The 22484-nt window shown below is 42.4% G+C and overlaps 1 protein-coding gene across 1 annotated transcript in view; it reads right to left on the minus strand.

The window, feature by feature from the left end:
- The window catches only part of UGT8 (UDP glycosyltransferase 8), a 140413-nt gene that overhangs the window by 53629 nt on the left and 64300 nt on the right, over positions 1-22484 (minus strand). The window contains exon 2 of the mRNA XM_077278683.1: positions 14460-15283. Within this exon, the coding sequence (XP_077134798.1) occupies positions 14460-15281 (822 nt within the window). The 5' untranslated portion in view covers positions 15282-15283. The remainder of the gene's footprint in view (positions 1-14459; positions 15284-22484) is intronic.

Consider the following 22484-nt stretch of genomic DNA (forward strand, 5'->3'; position numbering starts at 1 on the left):
TCTGATTTGGCTTTTATCTTAACTCATATTACAAGGCTCGTTAAATGGTCGATGGTGACTTCCAGGTTCGCTGCTTCCAAGGGTTGGCGCTATAGTGTTCTCTTCCTCTCTGAAGAGGTAATTTGCATATTTAATTTCGCAGAGGAGCATTGCATGGCGAGTAAGCCTTCTTACATTGGCATGCAAGAGCCAGTATATCACTCTTCACAGGGAGACACATTACCCCTTAGACCTCACTTTAAGTCAGTAACTTGAGATTCAGCTTAATACGAAACTTTCATAAATGTTCACCTTATTAACAAGTAGTGTAAACTATAATGTGAATTTTTTTTAAGTAAAATGCACTTAAACCTAACTGTCTTCCCTATAGTCTGACTTTTGGAGGTGTTTAGGGGTAGTGACTTAATTAGGGCACCACACTTCTGTCTGGATCTGTCCAACTTTTAGTATAATATAAGATGCTTTCCTTGAGTACTTATCTCTTATGCTCCAATGCAGCTTAGAATAGTTCCTGTATATTGTATATTTGAGGTACTGTTCATTAGATTAGTGTTATGTAAAAAGCCCTGTTTTCAAAATTTAGGAGCCATTGATCACTCCAGACTGGGCTATAAAGTTAACTATTCAAAATTAGATAGCTTTTGACCAACAGATCGTTTGGCTGGTAGCTATCTCTTCCAATTCTCCTATACACAGAAACGCTCAACTCAGCAAACTGCTCCCATGTTCTCTGTGATAGAGCCTTTTCCAAAAGAAGTATTGAGTGAAATTCAACAGATGATGTCAGAGATGTGTCGTGAGGCCTCCATACACATTGATTGGTTGCCAATCGCATCAAAATCTGAAGGTTTGGCCAATTGTTATCTAATGTGTATGAGGGCTTAAGGCCCCTTTCACACATCAGTTTTTGTTATCAGTTATCAGTCACAATCCGTCGAATTTTGAAAAAAAATTTATCTCATAGACTTGTATTAGCGACGGATGGCCTCACGTTTCATCCGTCGTTTGCTGGATCCATCGAAAATTGTTTGTCCGGTGGCCGGAGACAACGGACAAAGTAACTTTTTTGTGTACGTCGAAAAATCGGACAGCAACGGATCCGTCGCCGTCCGTCATTTGCTCGAATGGAAGCCTATGGGCGCCAGATCTGTCAAATGACAGAATCCAGCGACGGATTCCATTTTTTTTAACTGAGCATGCTCCGATTTATTTAGGATCCAATTAGCCAGATCCGCTAATTGGATCCGTCGAAAAAATGAATTAGTCGCATCAGTTTTTACCAATCTACGACGGATGCGGCAATCCGTCGAGCCAACGGATTGTGACTGACGGCAAAAAAATGATGTGTGAAAGGGACCTAAGCCAGTTTTTCCACTGCCCAGATTACCACAGCAACTTAGATGACAGTATTTAGCTGTAACCCAGCTTTCTCAATACTGCTACTGTTTCAATGCAAGTCAAAAGTTGCTGGAACGCTGGTTTACAGCTCAGTGATGATACGTTCTGAGACTTCTATCGATACCGGAAAAATACATCCCAATGACATCAGGTACTGAAACGATGACACATTTTGAAACTGCTACTGATGCCAGGAAAATTGGGTTACACACTTTAGAGTTGATGCATTCTAAACCCACTCCACCTTAATGATGATATGTTAAGTTGGGCAGCTCAGTGATGATACTTTCTGTAACTTATGACAATAATACCACATTTATTAATGCTATATTCTTAATGAATACATACACATTGGATCGAGGTTGTATTAGATTATCAATTTCAACCACAATCAAATATTATTTGCTGGTTTTGTGAAATGAACTATCCGACCAAAGAACATTTGTAATTATTTAAAACGCTGATCGGACATGTTACATTTTTTCTGCCAATGATCAGTGCTGATTGCATCATTGGCCAAAAAATCCATATAGTCTGTTATGTATTTTGGGCCATCAACACCATCATTTATTCAATAGATGGATGTTAGTCATCCCATTTCATCTAATGGGTTTAGGAATTTAGATTTCTATTAAGCTTGTCTTCATTTTTGCTGAGAACATATATGTTACTGCAACAGTGTGGAGCAAGAAGAAGCACTTCTCCTTCATTTTAAATTTGTTTATTCCTTCTGTTAGAACAGGGGTTAATCGGCCATGTTGGAAAACCCTGTGCTCACAGCTGATCTTATTTAGGCACTCCTTTCCCCTTTATAATCTGGGCTCTGTTACAATCCTTGTCAGAGCTAGCATTTGCTACATGGCTAATGGAGGAAGAGGAATTCATATGAGGAGAGTTATCAGTGACTGTTGCTTGGTTTGTATGTGTGGTAATTCCCTATCCTTTCTCTATTTTGGTTTATTCCCCTACCTCCATGCCTTGGTGCACTCCTCTGTTATATTTGACTGAATATTTTGTATGCCTGGATCTTTCTGTTAAACCTTGTTTGTGTTGCCTTGTTTATTGGGTTGGTGTACTATGGTGCACAGAAGTTCTCATCTTCCCTGGGTGGGGAAAGAGAACTGATGGAGGGCTAAGTCATGAGATATGGCAGCGGTGGAGGCCACAGAATCTTCACCTTCAGAAGTATGCCAGGGAGTAGGGCGAGCTAGGGGCCTCCTAGTGTTTGGAACGGGGAAGGAGTCTCTGGTCCCAGGTCACCCGACAGCCCATCTGTACATTGTATGGACTCTGATGATTACCACGGGAGCCTGGCTAAGCTTAACATAATGCAGATTCTACAGCAATAGCCAGGTCATGCCACAAATCTTGGCTATTTAAATCTAAATGCCTTTGTGAATAGCGACCATGACTAGAGATGAGTGAATATTTCAATGTTCGGTTCAGATTATGACTGCCAAATTTGAAATATTTGTTGAATATTCCCCGAACACAGCCAAATGCCATTCACATCAATGGGAGGCAAAAACAAACACATGCATAACACATACAAATAGCCCCAAAAGCTGTAAAAAAACATCAAATGAGGGACATACACCAGCAAAGTGGCATCATTTCAACCACAGTACAAATTGTAGCATAGCATGGCAGCAATCAGCATTGCATGTGGTATCGGGGTCTGGGACAGCATTTACAGCTTTCAATTGCGTGTCAAAATAAGACGAGGTGGGTGAGGGATCGGTGTAGGCCTGCTGTGCTGGGAGCCCTTATACCACATGCAACAGCTCAACCTGCTTTCAAGCTCAGCCACACTCAGGTGGCACAAATATCAAGTTTTGCAGACTACTATTGTCAGAAAAATGTAACGATAGTAACACGGGTAGTTGACTCCAAGGCACTAGAGGCCTGACGGTCTCGGGGGCCTACTGCTGCAGGCAACACACATGAAGGAGACCCAACCAGGAGTCTATACATTTTCAAAAATTAGTGGCAGAACCCAACAAAATGGCATCAGTTCAAATAGAGTAGAACTAGTATAGTGGGGGTTGACACCTCTTCCACTACAGCCAACCCAGCAGATGTAGACTGTAATGGGCAAGGTGTTGAAACCACTGTGCTTTATCCCTCGAAAAGCCTGGAGGGATATAATTAGGTGGCCTACCAAATCCCATCTTGGATAAGTGGCAGCAGATGAAAACTGAGACCCAAAGAGGGACTAGGAGGTGGCACCAGGTGCTACTCCAGGGCTGACTTAAAGAAGATGGCAGCTGAGACCCTACAGTGGGTAGGCTGCTAAGGCCCAAAGGAGAGATGAATAATGCAGGCAGGTACTGTAGGGACACTGGAACCACGGGAGTAGATGGACCGGCTGAAGAACAGAAATGCACTGGTAGAAAGTAAGACGAGGAGGTTACTTAGGCACAGAGTTATGCAACCACGACAACCAATGTATCCTGAGCCCCAACTCTGGCAGTGCACAGCAGCAGTTATCTAGCTTGGGTATTTTTTCCACATAGGCAAAAATCTAAAAAAAAATCACGTTATCTGTCAACTTTTTTAAAAATGACATAGTAGAGTTAAAAAATGAGATAATTTGAATACTACATGCATAAACTGGCACATGTGCAATCAACGTGCGCTACTCTGGAAATGTCACTGTGCTAAAATGCAGACAAGTGGTCCTCGCCAACCACTCCATCAACTGCATCTTCTGATTATTCCTCCTCCCTCACTGTGGCAAGTGTTGTCACACATGTCTCTGGCCGTAGAACCTCCACTTGTTTACCCCTTATAGTTGGGGTGACTGAGAGCTTGTCAGCTGAAATTTCACTGACATGCCTGCTGTTTTTAACTGAACTTACATACCAAGCACACCACATCTTTCTCAATTCACCATAACATTTCCGCCTGCACCTTTTTCACAGTCCAGCAGCTTGTCATGTTCACCCTATTCCACCCTGTGTCAGCACAGCAACGAGCCCTCGTTTGTGCAGGTGTGCTCATGTAAAAGATTCTTTCCTCCTAAACATGGCAAAGCTAAGAACTTGAACACCACCATCTTCAATCTACTAATAATAATAACCTTTATTTGTATATCGCAAACATATTCCGCATAGCTTTACAAGTCAGCAGTTCATATAATACATTCAAAAGTTACAAAGTTTAAGACAATCAAACAATTTAAAGGGAACCTGTCACCCCCAAAATGGCTGGTGAGGTAAGCTCACCGGCATCAGGGGCTTATCTACAGCATTCTGTAATGCTGTAGATAAGCCCCCGATGTTACCTGAAAGAGGAGAAAAAGACGTTAGATTATACTCACCCAGGGGCGGACCCGGTGCGGTCTGGTCAAATGGGTGTCTCCGGTCTGCTCTGGTGCTTCCCATCTTCATTCCATGACGTCCTCTTCGGGTCTTTACGCCGCGGCTCCGGCGCAGGCGTACTTTGTCTGCCCTATTCAGGGCAGAGCAAAGTACTGCAGTGCGCAGGCGCCGGGCTCTCTGACCTTTCTGGGGCCTGCGCACTGCAGTACTTTGCTCTGCCCTCAACAGGGTAGACAAAGTACGTCTGCGCCGAAGCCGCGGCGTAAAGACCCGAAGAAGACGTCATGGAATGAAGATGGGAAGCACCAGAGCAGACCGGAGACACCCATTTGACCAGACCGCACCGGGTCCGCCCCTGGGTGAGTATAATCTAACGTCTTTTTCTCCTCTTTCAGGTAACATCGGGGGCTTATCTACAGCATTACAGAATGCTGTAGATAAGCCCCTGATGCCGGTGAGCTTACCTCACCAGCCATTTTGGGGGTGACAGGTTTCCTTTAAGCAAAACTAATGGTGACTCTGCTGACTACTGCGTTACCAGTGTGCTCTATCCACAATACAAAAGTAAATATTGCCAGTTGCTCCCCCCCCAGGAAAGGGACGCACCCAAGCTGCAATATCTACAAACAGCTATAGTGTATGAATTACTTCACTATAATAGTACTCTCAGGATAACAAGTAGAGTATAGTTAGGAGAGTCTCCCTTCTTAAAACGTAACTTTTAATGCAAAACTAAAATCATGGACAAATGTGACACACAAAAAAAAGTGTATAAAGTGCTTGTGCATAACCATTGCTCAAGTTAAAAAAAGATTTGATCTCACCAAGTTTAGCAGACATATTTCCATAGTAGGTTCACCTATCGCCATTGGGCCGATCAGTTTTCATGTGGGGGAAGGAGATGGAGCTCAATAAATAGATTCTCCCTAGCTCCCTGTCGTGCTCCTGTAAAGCAGTTCCCTTGATGAATCCCCAAGACTGTGGAGGAAACGCGTAGGGAATATACAGATATTGTTCTGGTGGATGGTTTACGTGCTTTACAGGTGCATGACAGGGAGCTAGGGAGAATCTAATTATTGAGCTCCATCCCCTTCCCCCTCGTGAAAAGTGATCGGCCCAATGGTGATAGGTGAACCTGCTATGGAAATACATCTGCTACATTTGGTGAGATCAAGTCATTTTTTAACTTGAGCACTGGTTATGTACAAGCACTTTATACACATGTTTCTTTTTGTGTCACGTTTGTCCATGATTTTAGTTTTGCATTAAAAGTTATGTTTTAAGAGGGGAGTCTCTCCTAGCTATACTCTACAACAGGTACGGACTGGGACTGAATTTCAGCCCTGGCATTTGAAATCACACAGGCCCATGATGTCACCGTCTTCAAGCACCAGATGGGATATATTACTAATATTACCCTGGATGGAGGAAAGGAAGATTTACTACAAGACCAATATTTCATACCTGTGGCTTGCTGAGTTAAGTGACGGAGTCAGAGACTTTGTGCTCTGTCACAACTGTTAACAGTTCGGCTGTCTTGAGAACACTGATTCTGTTAACAATGTAGCATACAAGGCAGCCCACAACCAGACAGTCCCTTCTGGCATTTGCCAGAATTGCCAAATGGCCAGCCGGTTCTGCTCTAGAAGCTGCAGTATCAAAATATGCTGGAAGACAATCTTGATAGTGGCTTTTCCCATGACAGCAATGAGGCACACAGTTTGCATTGCAGTGATAAAGTTCTAACCACAGTTGTCAATGCAAAAACATTAGCAGCCTTGCAACACTGGGGTCCTGTGTTCCAACTCCACCAAGGACAGCATCTGCAAAGAATTTGTATGTTCTACCTATGCTTGTGAGGGTTTATTCCCAGTAATTATTTTTCTACCCACACTACAAAGACTTACAGACAGTAAATTTAGAATGTGATTCCCAATGGTGACAGTGCCAGTAATGCCTGTAAAGCGAATGTTGAATTATTGGTGCTATATAACTCATAAAACAAAAAAAAAATTGATGCTCATCCACACTTAGGTGACAAACATATCAGGTTCGTAGATTTTTACTGTAAAAAAAATGTAAGGATAGTAACACGGGTAGTTGACTCAAAGAGAGTGGAGGTCTACTGCTACAAGCATCACACATGAAGGAGACACAATCAGGAATCTACACATTTACAAATATTTATTGTCAGACATCAAAAAAGTGACATCAATTTCATCATAGTAGAAATAGTCGACTAGGGACTGACAGGTCTTCCACTACACCCAACCCAGCAGATGGACACCAAACTAGGAGTGTTCACATTTAAACAAAATTAGTGGCAGGCACCAACAAAAAGGCATAAATTTTACCACAGTAGAAATTTTGTATTAGGGATCGGCAGGTCTTCCACTACACCAACCCAGCAGATGGACACCCAAACAGGACTGTTCACATTTCCACAAATTAGTGTTAACATCTCCAGCAGCAGCAGCAGCAGCAGGCACAAAAGCTCCACTAAAGATATCAGAGACTGCAAATACACAAGGACAATGCAGCACACTAAAAACTACAACATCCTGTAACAGAAGTTGTCAGTTTTCTTTGGAGAGAACATCACACTGTTGGTTCACTAGTGCTTTCAGAAACATTAACATCTACCCAACATACACCTCAAACACCAAGTCTAATCCCCCTTCCACCTTGACCTCCCCTTTTCCCAGTCATGTTGCTCAGATAGTGTGCCAGGAGCACAATATTAGCAACTAAATATTGGAATTTTTACTCTGCACAACTTCTGCACACAGCTGAATTTCAGCGGCACAAAATTAGAAGGTGAAATATGGCATGATGAATAACATTACTTACAGAAGAAAGAATTGTTTCAGCGTGGATGAGGCCTGTATGACAAAAGAAGATCTGCTCCAAAAAATTTCAAAGTGAGATGCCCCAACTGTATGATGTTAGTAACCAACAAAAATTTTTTTTGGGGGGGGCTGTGGGTGAGGCCTGTATACCATTGACTAGATGCTACAAACAATTCCTAAGGCTACTTTCACACTAGCGTTTTTTTGCATACGTCGCAATGCATCATTTTGGCGAAAAAACGCATCCTGCAAAGTCGCCTGCAGGATGCGTTTTTTCCCCATAGACTAACATTAGCAACGCATTGCGACGTATTGACACACGTCGCAACCGTCATGAGATGGTTGCGTCATGTTGTCGCGGACTGCCGACAGCAAAAAAAGTTACATGTAACGTTTTTTGGTCCCGACGGTCCGCCATTTCCGATCGTGCATGCGCGGCCGGAACTTCGCCCCACCTCCCCTCACCTCAAAATGGGGCAGCGGATGTGTGGAAAAACAGCATCCGCTGCCCCCGTTGTGCGGCGCTTCTACAGTATGCGTCGGTACGTCTGGCCGACGCAGCGCGACAGCCCTGTACCGACGCTAGTGTGAAAGTAGCCTTAGTGAGATGTCCCCTACTGTATTATGTTAGTAACAGAATAATTGCTGGGGGGCCTATCTATGAGACCTGTATAACATTGACCAGATGCTACAAACAATTTCTACGTGAGATGTCCCCTACTGTATTACATTAGTAACAGACAAATTTTTAGGGGGCCTGTCGCTGAGTCCTGTATAGCATTGACCAGATTCTGCAAATAATTTCAAAGTGAGATGTCTCCTACTATGTGATGTTAGTAACAGAAAAAATATTTTTTTAAGTGTGGATGAGGGTTGGATGACAAAGAAGATATGCTCACAAAAAGTTTTGAAGTAGATGTCCCCTACTGTATGATGTTAGTAACCAACATCATTTTTTTGGGGACCTGTTGATGAGGCCTGAATAACATTGACAAGATGCTCAAAACATTGTCAAACTGAGATATCCCCTTCTGTATCACATTAGTAACATAAAAAATTTTTTTTAGTGTGGATGAGACCTGTATAATCTAGAAGATTGTCTGAGGAATGCCCTCTTTCCTACAGATGTTGTGGGTAAGGGTACTGTCACACAGTGGCACTTTTGTCGCTACGACGGTACGATCCGTGATGTTCCAGCGATATCCATACGATATAGCTGTGTCTGACACGCAGCAGCGATCAGGGACCCTGCTGAGAATCGTACGTCGTAGCAGATCGTTTGGAACTTTCTTTCGTCGCTGGATCTCCTGCTGTCATCGCTGGATCGTTGTGTGTGACAGCGATCCAGCGATGCGTTCGCTTGTAACCAGGGTAAACATCGGGTTACTAAGTGCAGGGCCGCGCTTAGTAACCCGATGTTTACCGTGCTTACCAGCGTAAAAGTAAAAAAAAAAAAACAGCACATACTTACATTCCGGTGTCTGTCCCCCAGCGTTCTGCTTCTCTGCACTGTGCTTTCCGGCTGGCGCAGACACAGTGGAGAGAAGCAGAACGCCGGGGGACAGACACCGGAATGTAAGTATGTACTGTTTGTTTTTTTTTACTTTTACGCTGGTAACCACGGTAAACATCGGGTTACTAAGCGTGGCCCTGTGCTTAGTAACCCGATGTTTACCCTGGTTACCCGGGGCCTTCGGCATCGTTGGTCGCTGGAGAGCTGACTGTGTGACAGCTCCCCAGTGACCACACAACCACTTACCAACGATCACGGCCACGTCGTATCGCTGGTCGTGATCGTTGGTAAATCGTTTAGTGTGACAGTACCCTTAGATGCAGGTTTGCCAGGCAAATGTGATTAGGTGCACTGATCAGGAAAAGGGGCATGATAATGGAGGGAATGGGAACGTACAACAGGATCAATAACAGGGTGGCTATGGGAGGTATGAGATACAGGATCCAGCCTACAATGAAAAGTCATTTACCCAACAACAATTGCCAGAGGGCGTTTGATACTCGTCAGAAGATAGGCGTAACAGATATGCATCTCAAGCTAGGCATAAAAGATGCCCGTGAGAAATTGGTGGCTAAAGATCCACTTAATCTACAATATAGTCTCAAAACTATTTCAAACTCAAATCTCTGCTGCTGTATCACGTTTGTAAAAAAAAAAAAAATGTAATGTTCAACAGCTCTGCACACAGAACAATTTCAACGCCACAAAATGACAAGGTTAAATATCAGGTTTTGCAACAGAAAAAAATATTTATTTAAATGTGTGTTAGGTCTGCAGACAGCTTCATATCACCATTACAAAATAACAACGTGGGACACGGCAGGCTGTATCACATTTTGCAACAGAAAACATTTTTTTTTATTGTGTATTAGGTCTGCAGACAGCTTCATATCACTGCCATAAAATTATAACATGGGATACGGAAGGCTGTATCACATTTTGCAATAGAAAAAAATTATAATTTTTTATTAATGTGTGTTAGGTTTGCAGACAGCTTCATATCACCACCACAAAACGACAATGTGGGATACAGCAGGCTGTATAACTTTCTGTAACAGAAATTTTTTTTTCAATGGCCGTTAGGTCTGCAGACAGCTTTATATTGCCACCATAAAATTACAACATGGGATGCAGCAGACTGTATCATATTTTGCAACACTAAAAATAATGATTTTTTTTTAATGTGCATTAGGTCTGCAAACAGCTTCATATCACTGCCACAAAATGACAATGTGGGCTATGGTAGGCTGTATCACGTTCAGCAACAGAAAAAAAAATATATTTTTAATGTGCATGAGCTATGCACACTGTTGAATTTCACTGCCACTAAATAACCACAGACAGTTTTCACTTTTTTGATCAGGCTCCATTTTTCAAATCTAACGAGTTACTAAATAAAAATGGAATGATTACAGAATTGCTGTTTCATTGTTCATTCTTTGATAATAATCTTGCCGATAGATGCTACTGCTCAAGTGTTGCTGTCGATGTCCTTTTCCTTCAGCCAAATTTTTTCCTCCAATAACATGGCGCTGGCGGTGACGCATTCGCACTAGCATCTATTGGCAGCCCCTGCTGTCTGCTTTAGCTTGGCTGGTTGACAAAAATGGGGGGACCCTACGCCTTTTTTTTCTCTATTTTGTTAGCCAGCCAATACAAAGCTTTTCATCAACCTCACCTGATACTGCTGCTATCAGCGAGAGCAGATGTAGGATGATGGGAGTAGTACTTTCATCAGTCGATGTCTGTGAGTTGCAGTAAACTTTTTACCGCTCGTCAGAGCTGCTGGCCTACATGCTGTCATCTGACAGCATGGGATCCGCAGCACTCTGACCAGCAGTAACAATCAGAGCCAGTGTTTCCTGCACTGTCACGCAAATGGCAGCGTGGAAACAACAAATGTTCTGGCCCCTCATTCATTCTGGTACGCGAGCCAACCTTTTTTTTATATGTTCAGCTGAAATAGACCATCCACGGATTTTCCCATCTCTATTAACCAACTGAGGGAAAGCAGACAGCTGGGGGCTGATGTTATTATTCCAGAAAGGGGCCAATATCCATAAATGTTCCCTGCCTATTAAAAACTGCTCACAGCTGTCTGCATAGCCTTTGCTGGTTATTAAAAAGGAGGAACCCTAAAAAAATTATGTGAGGTCCCCCTATTTTTATTAGCCAGCAATGGCTAAACATAAATCTGCAATCTGATATTAGTAGGCTGAGGAGGGGCCATGGTTATTGACACCCTTCCAGACTAATAACACCAACCCTCAGCCACCCAAGAAATTAGATGCACCATTTCTGTCACTTTGCTTCAGCTCTTCCCACTTGCCCTGGTGTGTTGGCAAGTGAGGTTATGGTTATGGGGTTGATGTTAGCTGTGTAATGTCTGCTGAAATCATGCACAAGGGTTAGTAATGTAGAGGTGTCTCTCCTACACCCACGTGATTAACCCTGTAGTGAAAAATAATAAACAGACAAGTTCTTTAATTACTAAAATAACTCCCTAACAATTACCCTCATTTACACATTTAATACCATAAAAATAAAACTAAGCCACAGGTGTCCGCTGTAAATCCATAATTAGGTCACATGACTATCCTCAACTCTGCTACATCTGGATGCAGTGTTGAGCGGTAACATTAGTAATTTGACTGCTCAGCATGGCTGCTTGTACACAGAGTAGCGTGAGCACCCTGCTGCAGTTTACAAATGGTGATGTAATTAAGGTCACAGATGGATTCTCACTGTAATTTCTGTGTGAGCTGGCCTATGAACTGTGGTAACCTTACCTATGTCACCGCTTGCAGAGTAAGAAATTTAGCAACTCCAAAATCATTACCCCATTTGCCAATGCACCATGGCCAATGGGAAGAGCCGAGGCTAAGCCCCAGTATTGACACATCTACTGGATAAAACATTTCTGGGGTGACTGGGGGCGAGTGTTATTAGTCTGGGAGGGGCCCAATATCCATGGTGCCTTTTCAGCCTATTAAGATCAGCATGCAGTTGTCCGTTTAGCCTTTGCTGGTTATTAAAAATACGGGGCACTCCACAGTTTTTTTTCACAGCTGTGAGCTGTTATTAATAGGATGGGAACCTTAATGGATATTGTCCCCTTCCCAGAATAAAAACACCAGCCCCCAACTGTCTGCTTTCCTTCAGCTGGTTAGTAAAACTAAGGGGATCCCACATTTTATTTATTTATTTAATTAATGCATGCTATTTCCAGATGGTGATGTTGACTAAAATTGTCATCAGCGTTCAATGTCCTGATATTGTATGCATTATTATTATGTAGCATATCAAATAAACAAAAGCCAATTAAACATTTTTATTTTCAGATTTCAATTCAAGAGGTCAAAATCATAAAGAAATGGCTCATTTCTTACCTGAACCTGAAAATTTTGGAAAATATATAGAACAGTGTAATTATTTAACTTGCAGGAAAACAAGAAAATCGAGTTGAGGATAAGAACTGATTATTTCTTCTTCATGTGTGGGAGGGTAGGGGGCTGTCAGAATAATAATGAAGCTGATGTGTATAAATGTACTATGCAGTATGTAATGAGATTTCATACCACAATGGTACCACTATGTTTGCAGACATACAGTACATATACATTTAACTGTTTTACATTTTACTTTTTTGCCATTTATTGCGCAGTAAAAATGCCAGTAAAATATGGTAATATGATTTTCTGGGTCAGTATGACTACAGCAATAATAAAATTAGTTTAGTATAGATTTTTATATTTTAGTGGTAAAAAAAATTATGACTGAAAAAAACTTGAGGTTTATGCAATTTTTATATTTACATCACTAGAGCATTATGTTTATTTTTGTTACATTTTTTGGGGGAAGTGCACCAATTAAAAGACAGAAAATCTGTCCCTTTGATTATATTTTGGGGTATTTATCGTAAGTTTTAACTAATTGTAGATTTTGTTTTTTTTATTAACATGATGATACCAAATATGTTTTTTTTTAAATTCTTGCTGTATAAACTTGGAAAAAGAGGGTGATTTAAGTTTTTTGATATTTTTAAAACTTTTGGGCTTTTTTGTTTGTCCATTTATTTTCGGTCCACCTATGGGATTTTAACCTGCGATCATTTGTCGAGGTGCACAAATAGGTTAACAATGGCTTCCAATGGTCATGAACTTTTAATGGAAAGCTCAACTCTTCAAAATAAGTATCATCTAACTGGATTTGTTGTGCAACCATGGATGTATAGAATAAAAATAGTTGCATCGTTAAAAATAAATAATTAAATAAATAAATATCACAATTGTGTTGCAACTTTAGTTTCCTTGGGACTCACACAGTGCTGCATATGACACTGTCTGTAGGTTACCCAACACAATCCTGCTGACAGGTTCTCTTTAATATGTTCATACTTACATTCTAGAGTTTTTTTTCAAACCTGCCTAAATCTTTTGCTCAGTACTGTATATAGAAGTTTAATTTTAGCATGAAACATAAAGCTTGATCTAAAAAACCCGTGGAAAGAAGACATTATATTTGTCAGTGTTGCTTTAGCAAAATGTTTAAAACAAGTGAGGCATTAATACCCTGGGGCCAATATATTGATGCATTTTATTTTTTTTCTAATTCCTAACATGGATGCATGCCAATTATCTGAAAAAGATGTTGTTTTTTGTCAGTTTATGCTACTATGGTCAAATACTACAGTATGTGAAGAGTATATTAAAATGAATGTTCAAAAAATTATAATTATAGTTTGGAGTGTACCAATTATATAGTCAATATATAGGTATTTGCCAAAGACATGAAGATAAAAATATATAGAAGTTAATATAGATTGGTTCTTTAGTATAATTAAGATATGTATTACTTTTTTTTTGCAATATTTGAGGTCTGAAAGCATTGGGTGGGGGGTTATTTTGACCATTTTTCTTTGTCAGAAAAAAATACAAAATTTATTGCTTGGAAATTCGGAGACATGTTGTCAGAAGTTTATAGAATAAAAGAACAATTTACATTTTACTCAAAATTATACCTATAAAGAGAAAAATCAGACAAACTGATCATTTTTCAGTGGTCTCTTAACTTTTGCCAGAGCTGTATATTGCAAGAGAGGAGCTCGCCATAGAAGCACTGGGAAGGTGAGTATGGTGGATTTTTTTTAATATGAAAGATTAGCCACAAGTTCTGCACCAAAGTCTGACCTATTCTGTTAAAATTTGTTATGGTAATTCTGAGTAAGACTTGTGATACTGTACCAGTTTTATTATCAAATGCAACAAAATTATGTTCATTTTTAGTCTACCATTATTGGGACTGGAAGGAAAATATGTTTTGTGAAAAAATAAAAAATGTTATTAAAGTATGATTACAACAATAATAAAACCTTACCTGTGGTAGCGGTTTAACTGGTTTGGTGAGAATTCCTCCAACATAGACAACATGTGGGAGAGTAGGTCTAGGAAATTCCAGTGCAACATCAGTGCAAAGCAGCCAAAGAGAGGATCCTTGTATCAATTCATACATAGATCTAGCTGGTAAAATGTTGTATTTCCTCATTATTCTATCATATTTTGGTAGGACGATAAAATTTATTCCAAACCGAGAGACTAAATAAACAATTGTATTTTTAATTCTCTCCAACAAGTCCATGCGATCTGTGAGAAGTGAATTAAATTCTGGAACATATGATAAAGGTGCAGGGGCACCAACCTCAACTGGGAACCAAAGTCCTGTAGAAAACACAACATATTTAATATCCAAAATATTGGCTATGACAAGACCACACATTTCATTTGGATCAACAATCACCATGTCATAGTTTTCTTTCTTTAAACGCTGCATCAGCTCCTGGTTTCCCACCATAATGTCACAATTACTGGAATAATGATCAAGAATATCAAACATTTCTAAAGCTGTGAACCTCCCAGAAAATATATTCTTCATTTTTGATTGAAGAAATTCATCAGATGTAGTGCTGTTAAAAATCCCTGGATAGCGCTGGATTTTGTAATGACTTGATGGTGGTATTTCCCTTCCTTCTGAAACCAGAAAGACAGTTTCATGGCCTTTTTCATGAAGAGCTGTGGCCACTGTTTTAAATATATATAAGTGACTTTCAAACATTATTGGCGGGACGATGATCATTTTGGCAGCCTTCGTTATTGCGAGGGTGAACCACAAGAGTAGAGTAACAGATGAAGTAGACTTCATGGCTGTTGTGAAAAAAAAAAAAGTAATGTCAGCACAATAATAATTTACACTTATAATTGATTTATCTTCTGTATTCTGTGGAATATTTACAGGGAATTGCTGAGTTCAAATTACTAATATCCAGTTCAGCCTATTCCTCGCACTGACTTGATTTGATTTGACTTGCAGGTCAAATCACTCTTGGTACAGTATCACACAAATTCTGCGTATTTCTACACAATAAAATGTAAATTTGATAAAAAAAACTGTAACAAAGTTTTACTTCATTGATATAGCCTAAATCAAATGTCCTTCAAATAAAAGAATGCAATATACAGCATTGGCTATTATGTGCATTTGATTATATCGCTCATACTGTATATCCCAATTGCTGCTCAATTTTAAAATTTGGATCCGAAAGATTGACATTCAATTTTGTTATGAATTAAGCAATGTTCTGTGATCAGACAACGAGCATACAACTTCCATCACAGTTGTGCCTGTACGATGGCACGAAGATTCCTTACAGCTATGATATATTTGTGGCCAGTGTCGGACTGGGATGCCAAGGACACACACCACTAACCAACTCCAGGACCCCTCTTTTCAGCTATGTACAAATGTAACATTAACCTCAATCACAAATTTATGTAACAATGAACTGGGTAGATTGTTAAAAGAATAAGATGCTGCCTCTGTCTGTACATAGTGATTCAAGTATAGTGTGCCAAGTATTCCTCATATAAGGGGCCCACCAGAGGATTCTCTTGTTCTCCTGTGGGCCAGTCCAAGCCAATTGTGGCACCATATAGTCCTTACTAGAGAAAGGCATTTCGGAAACATTCTCCCAAAATACAGAATCAATTAAAAATAGTTTTACCCTTTCAACCCATAGAGCAAGTGGAGGTTGTACAAAACTGAAATATCCCAACCCTCATGAGCTCTTGAACTCATATACAGTCACTGTTAAATAGCACTCCAAATATAATTTTACACCTACTGTATATTAGTTCCAACATTGATTAGGTGTAAAGCATATCCTGCTCTGTGGCCTCCCCTCGAACACTCTCGCACCCCTCCAATTTATTCTAAACTCTGCTGCCCAACTAATCCACCTGTCCCCCACTATTCTCCAGCCTCTCCCCTCTGTCATTCCATTCACTGGCTCCCCATTGCCCAGAGACTCCAGTACAAAACCCTAACCATGACAATCAAAGCCATCCACAACCTATCTCCTCCATACATCTGTGACCTCGTCTCCTGGTACTTACCTGCACGCAACCTCCGATCCTCACAAGATCTCCTTCTCTACTCCCCTCTTATCTCCTCTTCCCACATTCTTGCATACAAGATTTCTCTCACGCATCACCCAAACTCTGGAACTCTCTACCACAACATATCAGACTCTCACCTACCATCGAAACCTTCAAAAAGAACCTGAAGACCCACCTCTTCCGACAAGCCTACAACCTGCAGTAACCCTCGCTCTACCACACAACTGCACGACCAGTGCTGCCCTCCCCTACTGTATCCTCACCCATCCCTTGTAGATTGTGAGCCCTCGTGGGCAGGGTCCTCTCTCCTCCTGTACCAGTTATGACTTGTATTGTTTAAGATTATTGTAGTTGTTTTTACTATGTATACCCCTCCTCACATGTAAAGCACCATGGAATAAATGACGCTATAATAATAAATAATAATAACTGTTATAACAAGTGCATCTCATCAGCTAGGTTGGAGCCAGCAATGTGGGCATAGGAAGATAAAGTCTTCCCTTACAAAAATGTTCCACAACACATGATTGCCAAGCATCTCACCCATTTCTCATCATAATAAACACTTGCTGCAAAATCCATGATATTGGAAAGCAGGAATGGTGTTGACTGTCCCGTTGAGAGTAATGTGTGTGACAATGAGAAATGCTTAGATGATAGAGGAACTTGGTGATATCTGTGATAATGTAACTTTTTGATGCTCTCAGTGTTGAATCTGTGTATATGAGACAGCTCATTATAATAATAAATGAACATGCAATGGCACTTAGCTATCTCACAGCCCCACAGAGTGGATTTTGTCAAGTTGCAGGTCCTGCCGCTGCATCTCCCCACCTCCCTATCCACAGTCAGAGCAGGGCATCAAGACTAGAAGAGGCATACACCATTTTCCTCCACATTTTTGGAGGAAAAAAGAGCATCTTATAGTTCGAACTATATGGTATATATAGTAAGCAAAATAAGTATTTCATAGAGTACTGATCTTGCAAGTTTTCCCACCTACAATGTGGGTCATACAATGTGATTTTCTGGTTTTTATTTTTAGATTCTGACCTCTCCATTCTTTTTAGGTGGGAAAACTTGAAAGATCGACAGTGTATCAAATGCTTGTTTTGCCCAATGTAGATTTTTCCACAAATTAAGTCCATACCGGTTTATTAAAGCATCATAAACCGTATCTCGAACAGTTCATTATACCGCCATATCAGCATATCACATACGGTTTTACATTGCCTTCAGTGGTCACACTGGTATCTCTCTCCATTACAGTTCATTACATGCATCAACGGAACATATCAAACCCCGACCGTCTGTTCCAATGGCAGATACGTCTCTGCCGTATATCACAGGTTTTTCCCATACCAGGGATTACCTCACAGGAACTTCGGCTCCACACACTGACTCCTGCCAGTGCTGGTTCACAGGGAAACTGCCTCACTGGGATCACCGTCCTTGTGACCAGGGCACCTCGGATAGTCCAGACCCACAGTAGGAACTGTAACTTCCCCAACACAGAGACCGTCTCAGGCTCTGTAGATGAAGCCTTTCCATGCGCTTCCAGGAAGACCAATCACAGGCACTTCCAACATACAGGCCATCAGCCCATGATCTACCCAAATGCTTACAGGACTCCAGTCCATCCATGGACAATCCAACACTCTGACCATTCCGGGACTCACACTCTTACCAGGTGCTTGCAGGTCTCCAACCCATCCCAGGACAATCCAACACCCTCGAGCATTCAGTCCATAGCCTCAGCAGTGCTTCCAGGACTCCAGTCCATCCCAGGACAATCCAACACATGGGCTATTGCAGGACTCACTCTTACCAGGCGCTTGCTGGACTCCAGTCCAGAGCTGGACAATCCAACACCCTCGAGCATTCAGTCCATAGCCTCAGCAGTGCTTCCAGGACTCCAGCCCACTTCAGGACAATCCAACCCCCAGGCTATTGCAGGACTCACGGTCTCAGTGCCTCCAGGACTCCAGCCCATACCAGGACAATCCAACACTGACCTGTTATGACCCCAATGGCGAGGGTCTCAGAGGAACGTGGAAGTCTGCAGAATACAAAAATCCAGCTCATAGGGCAGTGGTAACTGGGTTGACCATATATCTACTCCTAACGCCAACACTAGAAGTAGCCGGGGATCATTCCTACGTTGATTCTAGATGACACGCGCCAGCCGGAGAATCTAGCTACCCCTAGTAGAGGAAAACAAAGACCTTTCTTGCCTCCAGAGAAGGGGACCCCAAAGCTGGATAGAAGCCCCCCACAAATAATGACGGTGAGGTAAGAAGAAATGACAAACACAGAAATGAACCAGGTTTAGCACAGAGAGGCCCGCTTACTGATAGCAGAATAAAGAAAGGTAACTTATATGGTCAACAAAAACCCTATCAAAATCCACACTGGAAATTCAAGAACCCCCGAACCGTCTAACGGTCCGGGGGGAGAACACCAGCCCCTAGAGCTTCCAGCAAAGGTCAGGATATAGATTTGGAACAAGCTGGACAAAAATACAAAACCAAAACAAATAGCAAAAAGCAAAAGGCAGACTTAGCTGATATAACTGGAACCAGGATCAGTAGACAAGAGCACAGCAGACTAGCTCTGATAACTACGTTGCCAGGCATTGAACTGAAGGTCCAGGGAGCTTATATAGCAACACCCCTAACTAACGACCCAGGTGCGGATAAAAGGAATGACAGAAAAACCAGAGTCAAAAAACTAGTAACCACTAGAGGGAGCAAAAAGCAAATTCACAACAGTACCCCCCCCTTAGTGAGGGGTCACCGAACCCTCACCACGACCACCAGGGCGATCAGGATGAGCGGCATGAAAGGCACGAACTAAATCGGCCGCATGAACATCAGAGGCGACCACCCAGGAATTATCCTCCTGACCATAGCCCTTCCACTTGACCAGGTACTGAAGCCTCCGCCTGGAGAGGCGAGAATCCAAGATCTTCTCCACCACGTACTCCAACTCGCCCTCAACCAACACCGGAGCAGGAGGCTCAGCAGAAGGAACTACAGGCACAATGTACCGCCGCAACAAGGACCTATGAAATACATTGTGAATAGCAAACGACACAGGAAGATCCAGACGAAAAGATACAGGATTAAGGATTTCCAATATCTTGTAAGGCCCAATAAAACGAGGTTTAAATTTGGGAGAGGAGACCTTCATAGGAACAAAGCGGGAAGAAAGCCACACCAAATCCCCAACGCGTAGTCGGGGACCCACACCGCGGCGGCGGTTGGCAAAGCGCTGAGCCTTCTCCTGTGACAACTTCAAGTTGTCCACCACATGATTCCAGATCCGCTGCAACCTATCCACCACAGAATCCACCCCAGGACAGTCAGAAGGCTCCACATGACCCGAAGAAAAGCGAGGATGGAAACCAGAGTTGCAGAAAAAAGGCGAAACCAAGGTGGCGGAACTAGCCCGATTATTAAGGGCAAACTCAGCCAACGGCAAGAATGTCACCCAATCGTCCTGATCAGCAGAGACAAAACACCTCAAATAAGCCTCCAAAGTCTGATTGGTTCGCTCCGTCTGTCCATTAGTCTGAGGATGGAAAGCAGACGAAAACGACAAATCAATGCCCATCCTACCACAAAAGCATCGCCAGAACCTGGAAACGAACTGGGATCCTCTGTCTGACACAATATTCTCAGGGATGCCGTGCAAACGAACCACGTTCTGGAAAAACACAGGAACCAGATCGGAAGAGGAAGGCAGCTTAGGCAAAGGAACCAAATGGACCATCTTGGAGAAGCGATCACATATCACCCAGATAACAGACATGCCCTGAGATAGCGGAAGATCAGAAATGAAATCCATGGAGATATGTGTCCAAGGTCTCTTCGGGACAGGCAAGGGCAAGAGCAAACCGCTGGCACGAGAACAGCAAGGCTTAGCTCGAGCACAAGTCCCACAGGACTGCACAAATGACCGCACATCCCTTGACAAGGAAGGCCACCAAAAGGACCTGGCCACCAGATCTCTGGTGCCAAAAATTCCCGGGTGACCTGCCAACACCGAGGAATGAACCTCGGAAATGACTCTGCTGGTCCACTTATCCGGGACAAACAGTCTGTCAGGTGGACAAGACTCAGGCCTATCAGCCTGAAATCTCTGCAACACACGTCGCAGATCCGGAGAAATAGCTGACAAGATAACTCCATCTTTAAGAATACCAACAGGATCAGCGACTCCAGGAGCATCAGGCACAAAGCTCCTAGAAAGAGCATCGGCCTTCACATTCTTTGAACCTGGTAAATACGAGACAACAAAATCAAAGCGGGAGAAAAACAATGACCAGCGGGCCTGTCTCGGATTAAGGCGTTTAGCAGACTCGAGATACATCAGATTTTTGTGATCAGTCAAGACCACCACACGATGCTTAGCACCCTCGAGCCAATGACGCCACTCCTCAAATGCCCATTTCATGGCCAACAACTCCCGATTGCCCACATCATAATTTCGCTCGGCAGGCGAAAACTTCCTAGAGAAAAAGGCACAAGGTTTCATAACAGAGCAACCAGGGCCTCTCTGCGACAAAACGGCCCCTGCCCCAATCTCCGAAGCATCCACCTCAACCTGAAAGGGAAGTGAGACGTCAGGCTGGCACAAAACAGGCGCCGAAGTAAACTGGCGTTTCAACTCCTGGAAAGCCTCCACGGCAGCAGGAGCCCAGTTAGCTACATCGGAGCCCTTCTTGGTCATATCCGTCAAAGGTTTCACAATGCTAGAAAAATTAGCGATAAAACGACGGTAGAAGTTAGCGAAGCCCAAGAACTTCTGAAGACTCTTAACTGACGAGGGCTGAGTCCAATCAAGAATAGCTCGGACCTTGACTGGGTCCATCTCCACAGCAGAAGGGGAAAAAATGAACCCCAAAAAGGGAACCTTCTGTACACCAAAGAGACACTTTGAGCCCTTGACAAACAAAGAATTTTCACGCAAAATTTCAAAGACCAACCTGACCTGCTCCACATGCGAATCCCAATCATCAGAAAAAACCAAAATATCATCCAGATAAACAATCAAAAATTTATCCAGATACTTCCGGAAAATGTCATGCATAAAGGACTGAAAAACTGAAGGCGCATTGGAGAGCCCAAAAGGCATCACCAAGTACTCAAAATGACCTTCGGGCGTATTGAATGCGGTTTTCCATTCATCACCTTGCTTAATGCGCACAAGGTTGTACGCACCACGAAGGTCTATCTTGGTGAACCACTTGGCACCCTCAATCCGGGCAAACAAGTCAGACAACAGCGGTAAAGGATACTGAAATTTGACAGTGATCTTATTTAAAAGCCGATAATCAATACAAGGTCTCAAAGATCCGTCCTTTTTTGCCACAAAAAAGAATCCCGCACCAAGAGGGGAAGAAGACGGACGAATATGTCCTTTTTCCAGAGACTCCTTGATATATGAACGCATAGCGGTATGTTCAGGTACCGACAGATTAAACAGTCTTCCCTTAGGAAATTTACTGCCTGGGATCAAATCTATAGCACAGTCACAGTCCCTATGAGGAGGCAGTGCACTGGACTCAGACTCACTGAAGACATCCTGATAATCAGACAAATACTCCGGAACTTCCGAAGGCGTAGAAGAAGCAATAGACACAGGCAGGGAATCCTCATGAATACCACGACAGCCCCAACTTGAGACTGACATAGCCTTCCAGTCCAGGACTGGATTATGGGTCTGTAACCATGGCAGCCCTAAAACGACCAAATCATGCATTTTATGTAAAACCAGGAAACGTATCACCTCGCGGTGTTCAGGAGTCATGCACATGGTAACCTGAGTCCAATACTGCGGTTTATTTGCTGCCAATGGTGTAGCATCAATACCCCTAAGAGGAATAGGATTTTCTAATGGTTCAAGAGTAAAACCACAGCGCTTAGCAAATGAGAGATCCATGAGA

This window comes from Ranitomeya variabilis, chromosome 1, assembly GCF_051348905.1.
Source record: "Ranitomeya variabilis isolate aRanVar5 chromosome 1, aRanVar5.hap1, whole genome shotgun sequence".
Lineage (NCBI taxonomy): Eukaryota > Metazoa > Chordata > Amphibia > Anura > Dendrobatidae > Ranitomeya > Ranitomeya variabilis.